Source organism: Semicossyphus pulcher, unplaced genomic scaffold (genome assembly GCF_022749685.1).
Source record: "Semicossyphus pulcher isolate SPU_LCO1_2020_fin unplaced genomic scaffold, fSemPul1.0.p SCAF_21, whole genome shotgun sequence".
Lineage (NCBI taxonomy): Eukaryota > Metazoa > Chordata > Actinopteri > Labriformes > Labridae > Semicossyphus > Semicossyphus pulcher.
The window spans coordinates 20530588-20552523 of NW_027211695.1; the positions used below are offsets into that span (position 1 = coordinate 20530588).

At 43.4% G+C, this 21936-nt stretch overlaps 1 protein-coding gene across 1 annotated transcript; it reads left to right on the plus strand.

Moving 5' to 3' along the window:
- Positions 1-3872: 3872 nt before the first annotated feature.
- On the plus strand, positions 3873-19744 carry trmt44 (tRNA methyltransferase 44 homolog). The gene is made up of 11 exons (XM_069672430.1): positions 3873-4256; positions 4337-4454; positions 4612-4831; positions 4912-4980; positions 5327-5434; positions 6968-7039; positions 9033-9139; positions 9454-9637; positions 12269-12617; positions 17441-17557; positions 18442-19744. The coding sequence occupies exons 1-11, from the start codon at positions 3920-3922 to the stop codon at positions 18672-18674; spliced, it is 1914 nt and encodes a 637-aa protein (XP_069528531.1). The 5' UTR covers positions 3873-3919; the 3' UTR covers positions 18675-19744.
- The last annotated feature ends 2192 nt before the right edge of the window (positions 19745-21936 follow it).

The following is a 21936-nucleotide window of genomic DNA, read 5'->3' on the forward strand; positions in this document are numbered from 1 at the left end:
AATAAGAAATTACCAGCACAGGTATTTAATTAGGCTGTTATCTAATGCCATTAATCATCGGTACAAATTACTAATAGGTCACTAATACTGATGAACCAAGTGGTCATGTGGTTTAACTGGAAAGTGAAGTGAATGAAACACTATGGTTTTTTTCCACACATAATAAGTGGAAGACTTAGACTTAGACTTAGACTCAACTTTATTGATCCCTTTGGGATGACTCCCTCTGGGAAATTCAGTCGTTCAGAAGTTATGGCTAAAAAACAAGTTTACAGGTACATTAACTCGAATGGTTTCGTCATGTTTAACATATCTAAATGTTGGTTTACCTGTTGATAGCATACCGAGGTAAAACTACTTTATTGTATTATAACTGTCACACTTGGCTTAAACGTACCTTCCCAAAACTTAATGCTAGTTTATCAGGTTTACCTAATGCCTAGATACAACTAGTGGACATTACCTAGCTTATACGGTTTGTATTGAAGCCCATTTCCACCACTTGGATGAAAAAAAGTCCTGTAAGTTCTTATGTTGAGATGCTTTCTCAATATTTTGACTTAGTATCTCAAAATAATGACGTATTATCTCAATAATAAGTCGATATATATACTGTATATTGAGATAGTAAGTCATTTTATAATTCATTTTATTGAGATAATAAGTCGAAATATATATATATAGTGTATATATAAAACTTGATCTTGCTTTACCTAGTAAATAATAAGCACCAGTTTATCTTGCTAAAGCTTGCCTGTTAGCTAACAATTTTAGCTTGCTGTTTCTAGCTGAAACGTAGCTAGTTTTTAGGGTACAACTAGCTAACAAAGTTGAAGTTTGCTGTATCTCGCGAAAACCAAAGCTAGTTTATTGAGGACACATACCAAGCTTTAAGTAAATGTTTTTCAGGTACACTTTTCTCCGAAGCTAAAACTAGCCAAACGTTTTTGTTAAGCTAGGTGTTCCTAATAAAGTTTTAGCTTCAGTTTTAATTTAAATAATTCCTGCCTTCATAAAAGTACAAGGTTTAGGCTTTATTCGAATCTGCTTTAGTTTTACTTTAACAAAATAATAATTTTGTTTGCTTTTGTGATGTTGAATTCTGATTATTATTATTTTTAACCATATTCAAATCAATGAGAGTCGTCTAAAGTAGAAACAACTTGCATCCCAACTCAACAGTACCTCAAATATCAGCCTTTAAATGACTGTAAAGTTGAATTCCCGCTCTGTGAAACATTTTCAACAAAACTGGTAGGATTTAGAGATGATGTATTAGACTGCATTAGCAGGCCTATAAGCTAGTTATAGTGTTATAGGAACTATGCTTAACGTAATGGGAACATTAGAACAAATATCTCATGACTACAACCTATGTTGTGTTGTCTACCTTCATTTATTAGAGGTCATCTCTATGTGCCGCCATGACTAATGTTAGAATTAGGTTAAGCCATGTGTCCTATTTATTGTGACTGGTGTGCAGATTACTTCTAAAATAATAGTATTAATCCTTTCTATTGACTCAGTTGACCTTGTTTTATTTCATACGTTTGGACTCCTAATGAAACTTGCCATGAGCTATGAGTCAAAGGAGACTCTAAAGGGTTTTTTGTTCCCGGTCTTTCTCTCCTCCATACCTGCTGTTGCCGAGCAAGTCTGACAGGATTTTTTTTTTTTTTATCTTCTCACGTGGCCGCTCTTTTGAATGCAAACCAGGCAGCACAGTGGTGGACCTGCCTGCACTTTGCACTTCCTGGTACAGTATCTTTCTCCTCCCTTCCTGAATTACTCAACACACACACACAAAAGATTTCAGAGGAGCTGCCATTCAAAAGACTTGAGAGTTTAATTTGTGTCTTTAATCTATAGTCACTTTAATCTGTAGTCACTTTAACCTTCCAATAAACTATAAGACCCAAGAGCTTGACAATCAGTTGATGACAAAAGCAAATGATGACGATAGCCAATGAGTTTAGACGTCATAATTCATACTTATGTAAGTCATCCGTATCCCACCAAACAGGTATTTAGACCACGACCTGTCATTTCCAGGACTTGATGAGTAGTTTAGTCTGCAGGGTTAACAAGGGGTGTGGGTAGGATGTTTACACTCTCTTAAATCTCCAGGGCTGAAGTTCATTAGTGTCATTTTACAGTGTGGGAAGCTTCCGCGTCTTGTTTCAGGTGAATGAGAGACGGGCCTAGCTGGGAGGAAAGGGGGACTGGTGTGTGAATCACTGCTGGGAGAATGCAGCGTTCGTTGTGTGAATTTAGCAGAGGCGACGCTGAGAAAGAGCAGAGAGAAATGTGAATACTCTGCAGAAGGAATTAGATACGTGATGTTTGACAGAGAAACAAAAGGTGAACGGTTCTAAAGCAGCGCCATTCATCTGTTTGCCTAAAAGGTCAAGGCTCAGTTGTGACAGACTTTAAAAGGAGAGACATGACCAAGTGGCATTAATATTAAAATAAAACCCTTAAAACATCAATGATCTGCTGTTGGGTTACTTGTTAAAGACGCGCGCTGCTTAAACCCAGAGATCTACATTTTAAATTCTACCACAAAATCAAAAGACACCGAACAAGTCAGACTGCTGCTGGCTTGAATCTGTATGAAGTATTGGACGGACATTTAAAGGATGCAAAAGCCAAAAAGAGTATTTTACTCCATGTAAACATTATGTCAGCCGATAGAGATGCAGCAAATTTCAAAATGCTAATGTTCGGGGCAGAAATAAGTAAGATACCTGAAGATGAAACTTTGGTTATGATACTTATTAACCACACTTAATGTGAAAATAATGTCAAATAACATGAATATTGAGAAGTAGAAGTTCTTCAGACTTCGTATATAAGAAACTTACTAACTGATGACTGATATTGTGTCTTAATGAGGAACAGCAGCGTCTTATTTTGACTCTTTGACTTACTATACTTGCCATGTACTGTTATATCTTCATTTTACTACTTACCTCCATATTATACTGCACTATATTATCATTATTATTGTTATATAGTATATTATACAGTATTATATTCTAATATTCTATACATACTAGTTCCTATTATGCTGTAAATTCTGTACCGTAACATATTACATCCAATATTCTGTGTTTGCTGTTATTATTATTATACATAATTATTATTGATACCACATACTTTATATTATACGACTATACTATATAATTGCAATTTTACCTTTATATGACATTTTTACCATTGACTTAATATTGCATATCATACTACATTATATACATATAAATACTGTAATATAACATACTGTCTTTATTTGACACTTTTTATATTGCACCTTATTTATACTGCACTATTTCATACTTCATACTGCTAAATGTTGCTGCAATTACCCATACACGTCACTTTAGATTGTCACTTGTATTGTATATACCTCTTATTTTATATTATTTATTTTACCAATTCTTAGTTTTTATTTGTATTTGCCTTCTTGCTACTAACAACCGATTTCCCTACATATTATCAACATCAATATCACAATTTCAATGGACAGGTAATATTAGAACTTTGTGTGTTTATTTGTTTGTTTGTTTTTTGTCACATAAAAAAAGTAGAGTAGTTTTAAAAATCTGTTATTTGTCTGCTGAACAAATTAAGACAAGAGTAACAGCGCCCTCTGCTGTGTAACTGTCGTAAATTATATTCGTCGATCATGTCTACGTCATCACAAAGCGACAGCGTTTTTCCTCCTCGTTCGCTCAACAAGAAATGTTTATAGCTCTCAACATTGCTACATGTCTTAAATGATAAAATGAAATTTTGCGAACTTATTTTACAAGCACCTTTTATCTGAAAGGAACTATCTTGAATACAAAATAAAAGTCCCCGGAAGTCCACTTTCTTCGTTAGTAAACACATGGCTTGAAGTCGTGTCTGACTCTCAATTATGCCTAAACTCTTTGCGAAGAAGTTCCCAGTAGACTGTAAAACTCTTCCGGAAGGCTTTTGGTCGGCGGTGGACGTGTGGATAAAGAAACCTCACGTTGTAAACAAGCGTCTCTGTGGAGTTAAAGAGACTGAGAGCGAAGATGTGGGCAGAGAGGCTCTGAGGTTCCTGCTGGATGATCCTGATCTCTCTCATCGTGTGTTTTCCTTCTTGACCTGCGGAGCTTTACCTGCACAGACGCATGACGAGGAAAAACCCTGGTCCTATAGTATCAGAACATTTATCCCTAAGGTAAACTGCTATGGGACCAGCCTGCATAAAGAAGTTATTCTCAAAGGTAAGAGTGGATGTGAATGATAATCCTTATGAGCTCTGTTCTCTTCTAATAACTTTCTAAAATGTGTTTTTCTGTTTAAGACTTTGGCAGACAACAAGTGACGTTTCTTCCGTTTGAAGAGGATTCAGAAGGACGGGTGTCTCTAAAGAGGGGCAACATTTACCAGATTCAGCTCCTCCATCAGGACTGTGAGGAATGGTGAGTGGACGATAGAAAATCTCTGGAGGTCACATTGTTATTTAAAGAACAGCAAGCAGCAAAAAGTAGCTGTTTTCCCTCCATTAGCTCCCCATTTTTTCCCCTCTACATATTTGGTCAAACATGTAAAGTAAAAGCTGACTGTCTTTATCTGCAGGATGTTGGAGCTGCACCTTTTGACCCCAGACGCGTGGTTCTCCGATGGCGTTGCTTACCCAAAGCTGCCCTGGCTGTCCGACAACCTGCTGCCCAAACTCGTGCGCTGGGCCGCCGAGTGCCGGAGCAGCGATTTCAGGAGCACGCTGTCTCTGCTGCCGGTGGAGAAGTACAGCGTCATGTACCAGCAGCTGAAGGAGAAGTACAAGGCCATGGTCAAGGTGAAGTCCAGTCCAACTAACTCTAACTACTTCTAATATTCATGTTGGGATTTAAAGTAATTTCTGATATTTTCTTGAAGGTTTGGCCCGAGGTCACAGATCCCGAGAAGTTTGTCTACGAGGACGTTGCCATCGCTACGTATCTGCTTGTGAGTTCTGATAATCAATGACACTTGAAGTGGGTCTCATGTCTCCTTCAAACTTACTGTCATTGTGTCCGACCGCTGCCGAGAACACAAACATGTCCGCACATGTAGGTGAAACTCATTTTTATCCGCCACATGTTGTCGGGTCATGCAATCTAAAGCTGGGTCAATCAATCCGAGTGTGAAGAATAGCTTTGACCCAGTAAATCAATTCAAAGCCGAGGCAGGTGTAAAGGTGTCGGCAGCAGCAGGTGTCACCCTGCACATGTAAATTGAATTCTGCTGACATGATTGAACGCTCTCATGCACGTACATACAGGAGTATTGAGTCCGTGTCACCGTGCTGCAGGTGCTGTGGGCGGAGGAGCGAGCGGAGCGAGGCCTGACGGAGAGACAGTCCTTCGTGGACCTCGGCTGTGGGAACGGCCTCCTGGTCCACATTCTGACCAATGAAGGGGTGAGTGTATGAAACTTAACGGACCTCACTGACCTCATCAGGTCGCAGGAGGCCTAACATTTGTTAAAGGTAAAACGCGTGTCAGAATAGCATTTTAATGTAAACACTGTGCTGCAGAGGCCTTCGCATCCTCACAGACATACGCATCAAATATCTTCGTTTGTTAGAGATTTCAGCAGAAATCACACCAGAACCATTTTAATATGTTTTCAGTAAACATGAGATTTATTTTGCAAATCATATAATTGAAATATAAGTCAAATTAATTGCAATTAAATATTCTTCTAAATCGTTGAGCCCGAACAGAAAGCGTCCATGATGTGATAGCTCAGCCGTACATGTGGAAGAGGAACCACAGAAACAGTTTTATAGGGTTTTCTACTGAACTGAATGCAACACTTCCAGCTTGCAACAGACTGACCTGAGGACAGTCAGAAACGTGCCTCGACGTAACAGCGGAAAGCATAATAAAGTGTTTTAAGATTGTGTAAATGAAAGTCGCGACAATAAAAGAAAAAAAGTCACAAAACTGAGAAAAGTTGGGAAGAATTAAATTTCCAAATCTTTGAAGTAAACAAAAACCCCCCGCTCTCTTCTCCCCGTGTTTCCTGTCCCTCTCTCTTCAAAAAGTCCAAACAATTATCCCCCCAAAAATCTCTGTTGCACCTGACAAGTAAACAGACGTCTTTAAAACGTCTGATCTGAACAGTTTGACATCATCACTTCATGACCTTTATTTAAATAGAACAGTTGTAATCTATTTGATTTAACTAAAACTCTTTACACGTTCCTGCAGCTTCGTCAGCCTGCTTTGAACGTCAGCATGCAAACATGCTAATGTTCAGCATGTTAGCCGTCTTGATGTTCATGCTAACATCTGAAAACAAGCAGACCGAGGCTGATGGCAATGGTAGAAGCTTTAGTGGGATTAAGTTATAAACCAAAGTTTGACTTATATTAATATGGGAGGAAAAGTTACGAGCAAAGTAAAATGCACCTCAAACACACACAGACAGCTTTTGATTATGTTCTTGATTAGCCTTTAAGTATGTTTGCTGTCAGACACAAAGCCCACAAACTATTTAATGTAGGATCAGTGATTAGAACAAGCAGCAGATCCTCACAGAGATGTTGTTAGCAGCATTTTGTGACTGAAACTATGATCAAAATAGTTGCTAATTAAGTCACCAAACAAACGAATCAATAAATCCAGTTAGCTTGCAGCTCCAAGCTTAATCAGGTTAAAAAGCTCTCTGAACAGACGCAGAGAAGGAGAGGAAACATCTGTGTAATAGTCTGCTTGTTAAACTCTGCCCCTCCACACACACACCTTTCAATCATCCAGCACCTCCCTGGCTGCTTAATCAATGCCACGGGGCTGCGTGGCGTCCAGGTGAGATACGTTACATTAAATCTACAGTTTCCATGCAGCCCTAATCACCAATCACAAACTGGGTCAGGTTTAATTGAAATGACACGCAGTGTTCAGTGTGAGCGATTAGCAGCTGACCGTCACGCCGTCTTGTGTTGCAGCATCCTGGAAAGGGCATCGACGTTCGGAGGAGGAAGATATGGGACATGTTCGGCCCCCAGACTCAGCTGGAGGTGAGCGTGGAGGGGGCGGAGTCACTGAGGGTTTAATCAGTGTAATTATCTTTTCAAATGAAACGGGGAATCTCACAGTGTAGGTGTCGTCTCGGCGCACGTCGCCCCCTCAGTGGAGCTGCTGCTCCGTGCTGCCGTTAACGCTGCAGCAGCAGAGGAGGAGCCCGGGTGTGAGTCTGGATGTTCACGTTTAATCTTAAACAGAAATACAAGTTCATGATACCAAACAAACGCTTTGTACTGATGAAGATCATGTGACCCGGCTGAAAGCTGCTAATGGACGGGGGGGGGGGTGTTTATGTCAGCTGCTGTTTCCAAGACAACGAGTGAACTTTGAGGGGTCAAACGTTCAGATTACATTTGAGCTGTGGATTAGAAAATGTGTCCTACATTTTAACGAGCGACTCTACTTTTTAAATATTATTTTCCTTTAAATATAAAATCCTCAAACTTCCTTTAACGACATTTATAATGTTCGGTTTTTGTTCCAAACTCAGGCCAGTAAACTTTATTAAACCATCTTGTTATTAATTTTGGTGCCTGATGATCTCATCGATTGGACGACAGCTGAAACAGTCTGTAGATTCATTGATTTATTGACGGAACAATTTAACTCTTAAAGTCATTTTATAGAAATGCTAATATAACACGATGACAAAATATTGTACATAACATAATGTTCTGAAGACATAATCTTGGTATCTGGGAACTTTTTACACTATTTTCTAATATTCAAATACCAAACGCTGATAAATAAATGCGATCAGATTTTAGTACAGGAGGTGTTCTGGTTTCCGTTTGTAGTAGTCCAAGTAATATTGACCAATCACGTATCAGCAGGCTGTGTATGCAGGAAAAACAGTTTGTGCGGAGAGCAAAAGCAGGCGGAGCGTAACAACATCCCGGCTCCCGTCGGCCTCATCTGATGATGATTTAGCTTCTTATTAATCTCTATAAAGACATCTGCATGCTAACAGCTAACGGCTAACAATCTGTTCCAGATCCAAAATTCAACTTGAGATAAATTCCCTTTGATGCTGTGTCACGAAAGCAGTTCAATGTTCAGATTTCCCGACTTCCTCAAATGCATCAGAAACGATCGATCCGACCTCCGTTCAGCAAACGAGCATTTTAAAGTAGTTTTCTTTTCCTGTAGAGGACGGACCCGACAAAGCTTCATGTTGACTTTTAATCTGCATCATGATGTTGAAGTTTCGGCAAACTTAAGAGACGTTAATTCAAGTCACAAGAAAAACGTTTTCTTTTTCTGGTTCATATCGCTGAAGTAAGTCAGAGCGCAGGCGTATCTGGAGGGCGAAATTTGCCTCACTTTTGCTGAACCGGACACGCCCGACATGTTTGCTGTTTCTCCCAGAGTCTGAATCAACGTCATAGTTTTTAAAAAGAAAGCATAATGCAAAATTCAGGGTCTTTTTTAATTAAACAGAAACTCTTTCCACCGACATTTCATAGAACAAGCGATGATATAAAACAAACCAACACTACAGCTGCACAGGAGGTTCACCCTCCTCACTCATTCATGTCCACACAAACACATGAACAGGGAAACCTGCCCTAAGACCAGCCCCTCCCCGTCTGCCTCCTGCTCTCTGACATTCATGTGGCAACACGCTGCTTCTATCTCAGGTCATCTAGTATTGACTGATTGTTGCAGGGCGGACGTGGCGGTCTGTGTGGGGCTGCGGGCGCGCACTGATGGAGGATTTCTTAGAAGGTCAAAGGTTATGAGCCACATATGAAAGGTTTTATATCAATTCTTATTGTTTTCAACAGAAAAATATGTTACTGTGTCTTTAAGAAGAGAAAGCCCAGCAGGCTGAATCACACTGACAGGTGTTCTCATTAACAGAAAGTTGGACAGGGGTGGAAAGTTTCCTTTTTTCTATTAAGACATTCAGACTGGAATCACTCTGTCGTCCGCCGGCCCGTCTTTAAGCAGCTCTTGTGCTCTTTGGCTCTTTTGCTATTTCAGGAAAAAGCAATTACTCCCGGCGCGAGCTTCTTATTCCCCGCGACGGACTGGCTGATTGGGAACCACTCAGACGAGCTCACGCCGTGGATCCCCGTTATAGCGGCCAGGCGAGTCTTCATCAGCAGACACAATCTCACTCAGCCGCTCAAGGGCCAGCTGATCTCCAATTTGGAATAACATTATGTGCAGAGGGAGGATGTGTGGACGTGCGTGTGTCCTTCTTATCTGAGGCGACCACCTGATGGCGACGTTGAGCCTCCGTCTGATGGATCACTAGAGATGCATTGTTGTTTCCTGACTCCTCAACAGTCTGTTAATCTCACTTAAAGGAACATAAGCAACACATAATCTCATTACATTCACCACCGAAGATTAATGCAGCATATTAACACTGACAGTTTGTCCTCCTCCCTCCCTGCAGGTCGTCTTACTCCTGCCGCTTCTTCGCCCTGCCCTGCTGCTTCTTCGACTTCTACGGGAAGTACCAGAGGCGCCAGTGTAAGAAGTCGCAGTACAAAGAGTACATCGACTTCATCGCCGAGGTCGGACGGGTCAGCGGCTTCAACACGGAGGAGGACTGCATGAGAATACCGTCCACCAAACGGGTAGGAAGGCGCCGCCCAGAGAGGAAGCTGAGCCTCACAGCTCGTGTGTTTGCAGCCTTAAAATCTTTCAATCAAAACAAATAGTTTTAAAGCCATTTTGTCCACAAACACAACTTTAAATCCAGCCGTCCATGTGATCTAGTCGTACTTTTCTTGTATGCTATCTCTCTCCCGATTTCTGCGGTCCAAAAAAGTCACACTCTAATATTTAGTCGGACCGCCGTTGCGTTGATTTCTCGCCAAGATCTTGTATTGATGCTGGGAGAGGCGGGCTGCTGCGTAAAGTCTTGGGGTTCAGGTCTGGACTCTGTGGCGGCCTCGTGCTCCCAGAACCGTTTTTATGACTTATAACGTCGCTGAACCTCGACCTGACCAACTGAAATGACCCCAGAGCATAACAGTGCCCCCGCAGGCGTGTGCGGTAGGCACAAGGCATGATGGGTGCGTCGCTTCATCCGCCTCTCTTCTTACCCTGAAGCGCCCATCACTCTGGAACAGACCACATGACATTTCTCCGTCACTCCTGAGTCCAATCTTTCTGCTCCCGAGCAAACTGAAGCCTTTTCTTCCGATCAGCCTCACTGACGAGCGGTTTTCTGAAGGCTACAGTTTTTAGTCCCGATCCCTTCAGTTCTCTTCACATCGTGCGGATGTGTGGAAATGCTCTCACTTTACTATCAAACACAGCCGTGAGTTCGACTGTTGATATTTTAGTGATCGCCGATCACAGACGATGCCTCACCACTATCCTTCCAGGTGTTAATAATGCGTTGGTAGTTTCAGCATCTCGCCGTCTTTGCCTGATACAGGACAATAATTTCACCCTTCTGAAACAGAAGTGAGAAGCTGCTCACTGCATCAGTTGAATAACTGCAGCTGAAACATATTAATCACTGCAGTAGATATCCAAAAGAAGGCTCTTACCTATTTGCTTAGGTAAATCCAGGTGGTGACTCTTTTCTTGGCCAGGCCGTGTACAGTCAAAATGAAAGCAGCAGATATCCCGACCTTTAGCCTCTCGTTTGGCTCACCTTGCAAAAGTCCCAGGACGTGTTCAACATGTGAACAGTTTGCACATTATTGTGCGTCAGGCTTTAATGTCCACGTTCTGTAGTTTGGTGGGTGTGTCAGAGGTTTAACCCGCAGAGCAGCAGCATGAATACAAACCCTGCCATGTTTTGCTTCTTTAGTTGTTTTAACAATGTAAAGTGAATCATTATTATTAATAATAAGGCAGAGTCCAACACACCACCATTTTTGTTTTAATTAAAGTTTTGACAGGGCTGAACCAATGACTGTAACTAAAGATGGACGGCGTGTCTCCACCTGCTCTTACTGTATGAAATTGATGCCAAGATGCCCCCTGTGGCGGGGTCTGCCATCCTGTGGCGGTGACCTCATTTGGAGCCAGAGTCTGCGCAGTAGAGATCGGCGGGCGGAGCCGATAACCAAAACAAACACGTCGGCGTGTTTAACAGCTTCTTGTGTTGGTCTGAAGCAGACGTTCACTGACTGCAGTGATTGTTTTAGTTACGCCTCCTCTCGCCGGTCGTCCTCCACTCTGCTAATCAGGACCAGATTGGCTGCAGGAGCCGACAGAGCTGTCAATCATCCTTTTTACAGCATCAAACTTAACCAGCATGATAAGAGCTCACTCTAATGACAGAAACCATGTTTGACGTGTGTTTTGCTTTTATAGTTTGACTCATCTGTTAACATGGAGGAGGCGGGGCTTAATGAGCTATACTGCAGCCAGTCAGCAGGGGGCGATAGAGAGGGTGTGGCTTCACTGTCATGTCGTCTTTTTATACAGTCTACAGGATGAACCACGTTTCTCAACCTCCCATTATGATACTCGCATAACAGCCCCACTCAGTAACACCGACTCGTGTTATAATCATGAGCGGATTGAACCACGACGGTGACTTTGTTCTCAGCTTAGAGCCGCTGAAGTCACCATGACACCGTTTCACAGGATGTGAGTTTAATGACGCATTCTGAGACCTTTAGAAAGACGTCGGACATAAAGGAGTTATTATGTGACTGTCAGGCGGCTGTGAGCGTCGACGACAGCATTGTCTCGCGTCTGCCTTCCTCCAACCTCTCTGAGCCGTGTCAGCGTGTAAGAAGACGTACAGAACCAGTGGGCGGTAAAGATAATAACTTGTAGCTCGTGCATATAAAGTTGGAGGCGTGACTCTGACTTCTGCAGCGTGTAATCCCTTGTCATTCTTAAATGTAACTTTACGATGAAGATTTTGTGATCATCTTTTCTGCAACAACACGACTTCCTTCCTGTTCGAACACGCTCAGCTGCGTCGCCGCCTCTCCTCCACCTGAGCCGTGTTTAGCACAGGCGGACAGAAATAAATCAAGTGTTTATCGCCCCCAAAGGGACGCTTTGTTTCACAGCTGGCACCATTAATGGCTCTAATACAGACGGACACATAAAAAGAACAAGCAAATATTTACAGGGCTGTTAATGGAGGGGATCAGGCGTGTGTGTAGCAGCAGGTTATTTCCACCCTGAAATATTCCTGTGTTTCCTCCACAGTCGCCGATGTTGAAGATGTCAGTGTGTGTTTTTACGGCCCCCATGGGAGCCTCTCTGACATTCACCTCTCCCCGCAGGTGTGTCTGGTGGGAAAGTCACGAAACTACACTCTGCTCGAGGAAGGCGAGGCCGAGCTGCGGCGAGCTCGTTACGTGCAAAGCCGCCAAACCGCCCCGGGGGTCACAGTTCAAGCGTCACACAGCAGAAATGACGGGGGCTGTTGTCTTGGAAACAAAGAGACTGACGGGACCGCCGAGGGCAGCTGGGGAGCGGGGTTCCAGCCCAGAGAGAGGGTGGAGACGGTTCGGAACTGCGCCACGCTCCCGCGGGATTTCGTCGACAGCGTTGTCCTGCGGGTCGCCAAAGTGCTTCTGGGAATGAGCGAGGACGACGGCGAGGGGTCGTCCGCTGACTGGAACAGAGGAGGTAAACCACAGCAGCCACAGAACACCAGAGACACAGACACAGGCTCAGGTCAAACCGAAAGTACGGCACAGATCTGTGAAGCTGACAGACCCGACCCCGAGTTTCTGTATTCACTTCTTTGTAAGCTTAAAGGAAGCGACTGATATCCACACAAGCAGTTAGTCGATGAGAAAAACAAACAATGCAGCGTCTTCATTTTGTCCTGTTAAGGCCGATTATTCACCCCAAACATTCCTTCAACATAATACTCAGAAACCAGAGTCGAGGAGGGGAGCGTGAAGTCTGTGCTGTCAGTGTTTAAAAACTATCTTTGATCATTTACAACCTTTAGCGTATAAATGAAGGCGTCGTTGTTTGGTGAGGGCTCTGGGCTCTGTTCACAACTCGGTCAGCTTCCTCGTTACTGAGCTAACCAATCAGAGGCGAGGATGAGTCGAGTTAAACATGAGGAGAACCACAGATTCAGAATGAAACCGTTTTAAACTGATCTCAAGATTTCAGTTTTGTTCTCTTGGGCGCCCCCTAATGGCGATATACTGGAACTGCGGGAGCACACTTCCCTCATATCAAGACGTGCACGGTCGGCTCCGGTTGTAACTCTTGATTTTCCTGGCTGACGGTCGCTTTCCTTTTCAGACTGTTTGCTTCATCTGAGCGTCGAGTTTGTTTCTTCTTTGGATTTTCACTTCTTGTTGAAGTTGTATCTGTAGTCATCCATCTTTTCTTTGTCTGTTCAGCCATAGTAGATTACTGTTTACTCGCAACACTTGCAGAGAGCGGAAAAGCAGCCGCTTAGCTCCGCCTACCCTCTCTGGCAGACCAACCACTGCTGGCTGATGGAAAACGCGTCACTAACTGGGCGCCAACAAGAACACTAGAGGTGTAAACATGAGTTACTGCACAAATATGGAATATAATAACAGTGTAATTTACCATTAGTGTTTTAACAGGATATAATAATAACTGTGACACTAATCTCTGACTAGTCTTGACCTAAAAATGTCTCCATCCTGAGCTCCTCCAGTGAACAGCGATGCATCACGTTTCCCGTCAGTCTCTCGGTGCCTCGTGGCTCCCGTGCCCCGAACCTCTCGTCTGATCCCGCCTCCATCACCCCGCCTCACCCCTCCACCTCTCTCCTCCACACCCCGCCCCCTCTCTCGGCATCAGTCGGCGGGGCCTTCGTGACACACAGAGACGCCACTTTGAACTCTGCACCTCTCCCTCCGCCAGCCACTTCCTGCCACACACACACACACACACACACACACCGCCCACATACATCACCTTTGTCAGAGCCTTTGTGCTCCCCTGCTGTCACACACACACACACACACACACACACACACACACACACACACACACACGACGGAGTAAAGGAGGAACTCTGTGATTAAAACAGAAGATTTGCAGGCTGTCGGGTCAGAAGTGTGAGTGCGAGTGAAATCTGCAGCTCTGTGTGGAGATGACAGGATGAATTATGCAGCGCCTCGTATGATTTATGCATGAGGATGCATTTGTATCGAGGTTTTCCGAGCAGTTATCTGCTGTGTTAGAACAAAGAGGGTGAGTCAGCACAGACTGAGCGGATCCAGGAGGGCGGCGGAGTCATGGAGGGGACTTTGGGATTCAGTTTGTATCCGTCTTTAAACAGAATCAGGATCATTTATCTCTCATCTATTTATATTGGATGTTTAAACTTTTACAGAACTCTAATTTTAATTCTTCTGCCTCCTGGCTTTCGTTAAAGAGCCGAGTCTTTTCTTCGTCTCCTGCAGCAGTTAAATCAGACCTTAAACACGCTCGACATCTTGGTCAGACTCTGGAGCTTGTTGACGGGTATCTCCTCAAACTCAGGCAAACAGAGCTCACTCTTTGTGACCAGCTCCCTCTGATACACCCTGACGTGTGAGATCTATACATATCACTGCTGCTTGAAGAGTTGACGTGCACAGTGTGCGAGACTCTCTGCTCCAGCTTCCAGACAGCTTACTTATTCATGCACGCCGCGCTGCTGACTCGGCTCCTGTCGTTATGCAATCGTGCTCGGAGTCGGTGTGCAGCTGCACATGCATCACTCCAACACTACATTTAAATCTGCTTTCTTAGACATCATTTTTTAAAGGTACAGTACGTCAAAGAGTCCCACAGCATCTTTAGGTCATGTGAGCATCTGTTGCACAAATCGAAGCAGCTCGCACAAAAGAGGGAGAGGCTGGGATATGTTAATAACAGGCGGGCGCCCACAGGCCTGCAGAGGAGCCAGCAGCCTCGAGTCCTCATCTTTCACACCTGCAGTCCTCATTAAACTGAGCTGCACTCGTCCTGCACCTGGAGGATAAAACTTGTTCTTTATAGTAGAGCAACAATGTGATCAGTAACTACGTTACGCTTAGCGCCAAAATATCTGCTTCACGATTCTCAGATTGAGTTTTCAGCTGTTTTAACTGCTGTGGAGAAAGTTTGGTTTCGCCCATTCTACATCCCTACAACTCCCAGCATGCATTGGGCCCCTCCCTCTGAAAGGAACGGCCCAGCGAGAGATGCTTGAGTGAAATACGACCGTTTTCTCTGCAGGCGAAAATGGCGAACTGGCCCTTTAATTACAAGAGTTAGTTCTGTTCCTGTTTTCACGTTGCAGTGTGAGCGCTACTACTACTTTATGATTTGTTATTATCCTAGAGGGCGGCCGCACGGTGGCGCAGTGGTTAGCGCTGTCGCCTCACAGCTAGAAGGTTCCTGGTTCGAATCCCCGGTTCGGACGTAGTGGGCCTTTCTGTGTGGAGTCTGCATGTTCTCCCCGTTCATGCGTGGGTTCCCTCCTGGTACTTCCTCCCACAGTCCACAGACACGATCGTTAGGTTCACTCCTGACTCTAACGTGGCCTTGGGTGTGAATGTGAAGCTGTGTCCTCGTTCAGGCGCTCCATCCGTCGAAGGAGTGGTGCGTAGCCTGCGTAGACGCTGAGGCTGAGCTGAAACGAGACGGTCTGGTTTGTGGAAGACTTCCTGTTTTCGTCACAGGATGTTCCCGCCCTTAAACTTGCATCGCCAAACACGGTTCCTGTCGCCGAGCACGGGTAGCTAGCTAGCAAAACTAGCGTCACATAACTTAACCTATTATTTTAAAGCTGATTTGATTCAAGGCCCCTTTCATTCTTACCCGAGCTGTTCGATTGAGCTGACAGCTGCTCCAGCTGCGCTGAAAAGGATAATCGGTACAGATGATGGATACCGCACTTTGTTCTGTATTTGCTCACAGATTCTTTAGAGTCCGAAACAAGAAAAAACTACGTTTGACAAAGAAAGAACGACTTAATTGCCCCCTGACCTCCTCTAATTGCATGTTAGGTAAAGAGGTTTGATTGACAGTCACATAATAACACGAGCTGTTCCAGCTGTGTATTCACAAGGATCCTTTTATTGACCACTCAGCAATCTGCGAGCTCCTTTTCCCCCCTCAGCCTGATTCTGAATTGGCCGAAGCAGCAAAAACAATCAAACCACAACAGGCAATCAATACGTGGACATCTCAACGCTCAAGCTTAAAAAAAGCTCGCCGAGCTGAGCCGTTAATAGTCGCCTCGCTTGGTCTTCGTCCAAGCAGAGCCTCCTCTCTACATACAGACCTTCCTCCATTAATCTCCATTAACATTGTAGGCAGTAAAGGGCAGCTCTAAACGCCGTATTGATATTGTATTAAGGCCTGGAGCTCCCTGGCGTCTGGGCTGTAGGGCGGTAGTCTGCCCAGGATCACACTCTGTGTTTGGCTGTTGGAGCGTGTGTGAATGTGGGAGTGTGTCGCATATTTTAGACATTAACTTGAGCGGCTAAATTTAGGACGTGTTTGGGTGGACAATATGTTTCCTCATGGATTTAATGGCAGAGAAACAAGATGTAGAAAACTAAAAACACTTATTAGCTCTGAAACAGTACGCTCGTTCCTTTGACCGATGAACTTGGATGAGAGGCAAAGACAACACGCTTCACAATGCAGCTCTCTCAGATTCAATCACGTCTGAGCCGACAGGGATTTCCTGAAGTGCCTCCAGAGATTAAAGTCAAATATTGTTATGAAACGGGACAAAGGAGCATCCGAAAGCATGCCGCGTGTCCCTCTCAGATATAAGCAGGACGAGGAGGAGGACTGTCATTTATACGAACCAAAGGTCAGCCCTGATTGAATTCTTTTCTGCGGGGAAAAGGGCACCGCCAGAAATACTGACATCTCATGAAACAGAGCTGAAAGGCGAGATGCTGCGAACACAAACCGACGCGTCGTTTGTCTGCTTACTATCCCGACTCCGAGCATATGATTCTGTATATTCCGGCATCCACACGTTCTCCTTTTTTTGCTCTTTGGTAGCTAAATTTACTGTCCCAGTGGGGGAGTGACGGCTATGACTCACGCTCTCGAGCGGCCGACGGGAGATGCAGTGGTGAAATGCATGCTGGTTGCTCTGACAGCTTGTTGGAGCGGCTTTAATTGAGCACACTTCACCGCGCTGGCTAACGCTGAAAGACACTGACTGAGGTGTTTTTTTCTGCTCTTCTCCCTGTAAAATGTACATCGCACTTTAGAGCCGAGAATTTTCTGGCGCTCTTAAAAGCAAGCAGTGACATCGACTCGAGCCAATCAGCTGTATCGGACGCTCCTCTCTTCTTCTGTAACGGTGCATAATAATTATTTCAGTGCACGCCTGAGGCAGCGTGTTAATATATTGATGAATGTAACATCGACAGACCTCCCCCCGCTCCTTTGTCACTCTGTGCTATTCCTCTCTTTCATCCTCGCCCCCTCCCCCCTTCACTCCCCCCTCACAGGCAGCCTCTCTGTGAGCGAGGTCGCGGGCCTGTTGGAGCAGGAGACCCTGCAGCTCCTGAAGAACGAGTGCGGAGGCCTTCAGACGCTGCTAAAGAACAACCACCAAGTCTTCAGAGGTAGTAACACTGCAATCTATAAGAGTAGCAGGTTATATTTACCACTTTCAATTGAAAGGAAGAAACAAGGACGTTTCCTGGATAATTAAACACTAATAAAGGTTTTTCTTATAGACGTCAATTTAAATGATTTAAACCTCAAGTCTCCGTTTTCCGCCGGTTTGGCACAGCGAATAGGTCAGGGAGCCTTGGATGTTGTTGCCATGGAGAAGAAGCGAGTATAGCAGGCACAAATCAGAGCTGAAGCACATTCAAAATGCTTCATTGATTAAACTTGGAACAAAACAGAGTCTGAGTTGCTGAGTTCAGGCAAAAAAAAGTCAAGTGGTTTTTCAAAAAAACATCCATTTGCTGCCAAAATGCACCTTGGGAGTCAAAGTGGACTTTCTCTTAATACTCGTACCATTGAATTTAATATATGTGGGTGCTCTGGGGGTTTTGGGCGTTGATTGTTTGCAGCACCTTTTGAACAAGGTAACAGTTAATCCTCTATGCATGCCAAAGTGAGGGATGGAGTTCCACAGGGTTCGATGCTGGGCCCGATTCTATTCACCTTATATCTGCTTTCTTTTTGCAATTTTATCAGCAAAAAACTCCATAAATTGTTATTCTTATGAAGATGATTATTATTATATCTTTAATATAACCTGTTAAATGTGTTTCAGGCCATAAGATACCTGTTGTTTACTTAAAAAAGGATTGTTTTGTGTTGTGTCGCCTCTTATTTCCCGTCACATCTCTACTGTCTCTAATCTATTAAAGCCATAAAATCTTTACCTCTGGACACTCCTATCTCCTCACTTTGCTCCTCACTATAAACAGATTTATTTTTATAAGATTTTGCACTTTATTCTGAAAAGGCCTTCCTGTTTCTTCTCTTCCAGTGGAAGGAGGGAGGGTGCACATTAGAGACTGGCGAGACAGGAAGTCCTCCAGGGCAGAGACCAAGAAAAAGTCTGTTGCCCCTGGCGCCCTGAAAACTCGTCCCTGCTGGTTTTACGACCACCACCCTCAGCGCTGCCCCCTACAGGTTGAACACTGCCCCTTCGCTCATGGAACGGATGACCTCCGACCTTCAACCAGACCGCTAAAGAAGATGAAAACCAATGCCGTTTGATTGACTCATTCCCTCTGAAACACTTTCTCTTAGTTGATTTTTAATTTCTTTCTGATTACCAGTGTTCACTCTGTCCGTCAGAGGCCGAACCTGTTGTGAAAAATCCTCCAGCCCAGAGGAAAGAGTTCAGCTCCGAGCCATGCGAGTTTAATTGTTGTGACATTACATCATTTCTGGGAATTGAGGTCTTAGAATTTTCACAGCTTCCTCTTTTTTCCTTCTCTGCTGGAGCTCGCTGAAGCCTCTGCGTCATGTTTGCTGGAGTGTAATCTTCGGGATAATTTAGTTTTACTTTTATATTTATTTAAGAAGTGAACTTTTGTAGAAGCTCAGATAAGTGAACACTTACTGTAAATTAAAGTGTAATTCAAGCTTCACCTTTGCATTAAGTCTATCATGGGTCTTTCTTTCGTGGAGCACTCGAGGTAACTTTTCTCTCCACGCGAGGGAAACTTTAAAAGCTTCTATAAACCTCACTTAGACGGATAATTCAGCTCAGACAGGGACTTTGAGGTTCACAGCCAGGGCGCAGGATAAAGACCGGGCAGCGTTTGAACAAAGTAAATGTTAGCCGTATGAATTATTTGTTGGCAGGAGTTGAGGGGTGAGCTGCGTGTCGTCCCCTCTGGACGGGTGCTCACCGCTGCGTCTCTTTAGCTCGGCGTGCTGTCACACTGTGTCTCAAATGTCACCGACAGTAAGGCCCGCCCACCCGGGGACTGCTGCCGGGGGTCTGTTTGTTTCTTTTGGGCGACAACAGGCTGACCATTGATGTGATAAAGGACGGACTATTGAATGTGTAAAATTTACAATCGCATGCAGAAGAAGAAAAGGAAACTTGGGCTATTGTTGTTACATCAGTCAGCGTCATTTTTACCGATCTGACAACGTGCTTAAATGATGTCTTAGTTTTTGCTTCCTACATTTTAAAGCAACTTTTCCCAAACTGACTAATAATTGACTAAATTATGAGAATATTTTCTTAACGGTACTGTCATCTTGTGAAAGAACGGACAGAAATAGATGAGAGAGTACGGCGTTTGTAAAAATGTGGACAAATTATCTCATATTTCTGTATTTCTAACTCACACTTTTGACTAAAAATTAATATAATTCGACTTTTTGTTTTACAAATGTTTGTCTATCTAAGTCTAAATTCTGACCTCACAGTTACTATCTCAAGTTTATGACTTACTATCGAAGGATTTTGTCTAACAAAGACACTATAGACTTTACCTCATGAATTAGAATAATTTAGTGTACTTATGACTGATTAAGTCATATTTTAGACTATTTTATGATTGTGTCTTAAGTCAATATTTTGGTATCTTAAAATTTGCATTTGAATAGTGTGTATTTTGTTATTTATTTAATGTGCCGTCTTCCTTTGTTGCGTTCTCTCAACTGTTTTCGTCTCTTTTCTTTTTTTCCCTTTGCAAACAGACCGACAACCAATTTACCGGACTTCTTTCGGCAGACTGGTATGATTGCAGTTAGCCTTCCGGATTGTGTGATTAGAGCCGCATCCCTAGCAACGGCCTGTTCTTCATAGCAACGGTCTGCTATCAAGAAATAGCAGACCTCGGAATGCCTTAATTAACCAATCAGAATCAAGTATTTAACACAGCCGTGTAATAAGATGAAATAAACACCAGCGATAAAACTAATATTAAAAATGGGTTATAAAATTACTCTTATACTTTAATAGTTTACATTTTCATTTATCATTTACCTGCGATCACCATTTACACCTGACTATTTTGACTGATGACGTCATTCTCAGGCTTTAATTTACTATCTCATAATTTTGATATTACAATGTTGGTGTCTCATACTTGAATAGAACTGGCCCTTTAAAAAGCAACAGGATCCATATTTAGAATAAACCAACATCTGCCCAAAGCAAAGTCGCTGAAGCCGTGACTCACGCCTCGTGTGTGGTGAATCCATTCTTTGGTTTTCCTTCTCAGAGGATGTAAATCCGCGGTGCAGTTGAAAGAGACATCCTGAGGTTGGTTACATGTTAGCAGACTGGAAGCCTCTTGTTCCCCGCAGCTCGATGCCTGTGTGACTGAATGTTGATAAAGATGAACATGTATTTACACAGTCTGCACGCAGGGAGATTAAAAACAGCATCTTAAAGTTTTCTTTGTAAAAATTGTCTCTTAAGTTTTCCTTATAATTTTTGGTTTTCATTTTTACTAATCTCACAGTTTTTATTTTTTTACCGAGTATCTCATAACTTTGGCTTTAAATACATAATTGACACTTACTATCCACATTTAATAATAATGCTAATTTCAAACTTCATATTTCACTCTGTGCTACCTGCGGAGTCGCTTAGCATCTTTACAGTTAAAAAAAAACTGGTGCTCCGTGCAGGCCCTCATACAGCCTCGGCCTGAAACGACTCCACTCTGTCCCTTTAAGAAACCCCGCCCCGACAAGACCGCTTTGTTCTGATTGGCCAGCTCTCAGTTGCCTGCTGTGATGTCACAAAGTGCAGCGTGTTGAAAAAACTGTGTGAAGCCTGGGGATTACTCCGACATACTTCACCTACAGATTTGAAACTTCACCCACGTTTAGTCTGGACGTCCAACATTGTAACATTATATATATATGTCTTAAAATGTGAAACAGCATCTTTAATATCTCATAATTCTTACTTAATCTATATTTTGGTGCCTTATAATCTTGATTTATGACTCATCTTATATATTTAACCTCATAACCTTTCCTATAAAGTCATAACTGACATTTATCATCACCATGAACACCTGACTATGTCATAACTTTAACTGATAAATTAATTCTCATGACTTAAAATCCCCTTTTTTATTATTTCCATCTTATAAATGAGGTTTAAAATAACTGTTGACTGTATTATCTAATGCTTTCAATGAATGAAGTCATAATATTTCAGACTTCTTAATAGTTTTCTAGATGATTTACCAGCGATGAAAGGTGCTTCAGCGCTGACGGACATAAACTACAATGGAGTGAAAGTGAGTGTGGTCGTGTTTTGACAGCCGGTCCTCAATCATCCTGCGCACAGCTCTGTGTGGGCTTTAATGACCACATCATTTCTCCCTCTCTCGCCCCTCCTCCCCCGTCGTCATTATGCTTCCAGGAAGAAATCAATTCTTGAAAACGCTCGTGCTGCTGCGGGTCCGCGAGGATCATCCCATCCAATCGACCTGCTGCCCTACATTTACCCGCCAAGGAGTGTGACGTAGGAGGCGTTCACCTGCCCCGATCCCCA

Excerpts from the sequence above, each read along its gene's own strand:
- trmt44 (XM_069672430.1), top strand. The coding sequence starts at position 3,920 with ATGCCTAAACTCTTTGCGAAGAAGTTCCCAGTAGACTGTAAAACTCTT. Across the intron at positions 7,040-9,032 it reads GCCCCCAGACTCAGCTGGAG|GAAAAAGCAATTACTCCCGG; the intron begins GTGAGCGTGGAG and ends TTGCTATTTCAG. Across the intron at positions 9,638-12,268 it reads GAATACCGTCCACCAAACGG|GTGTGTCTGGTGGGAAAGTC; the intron begins GTAGGAAGGCGC and ends CTCTCCCCGCAG.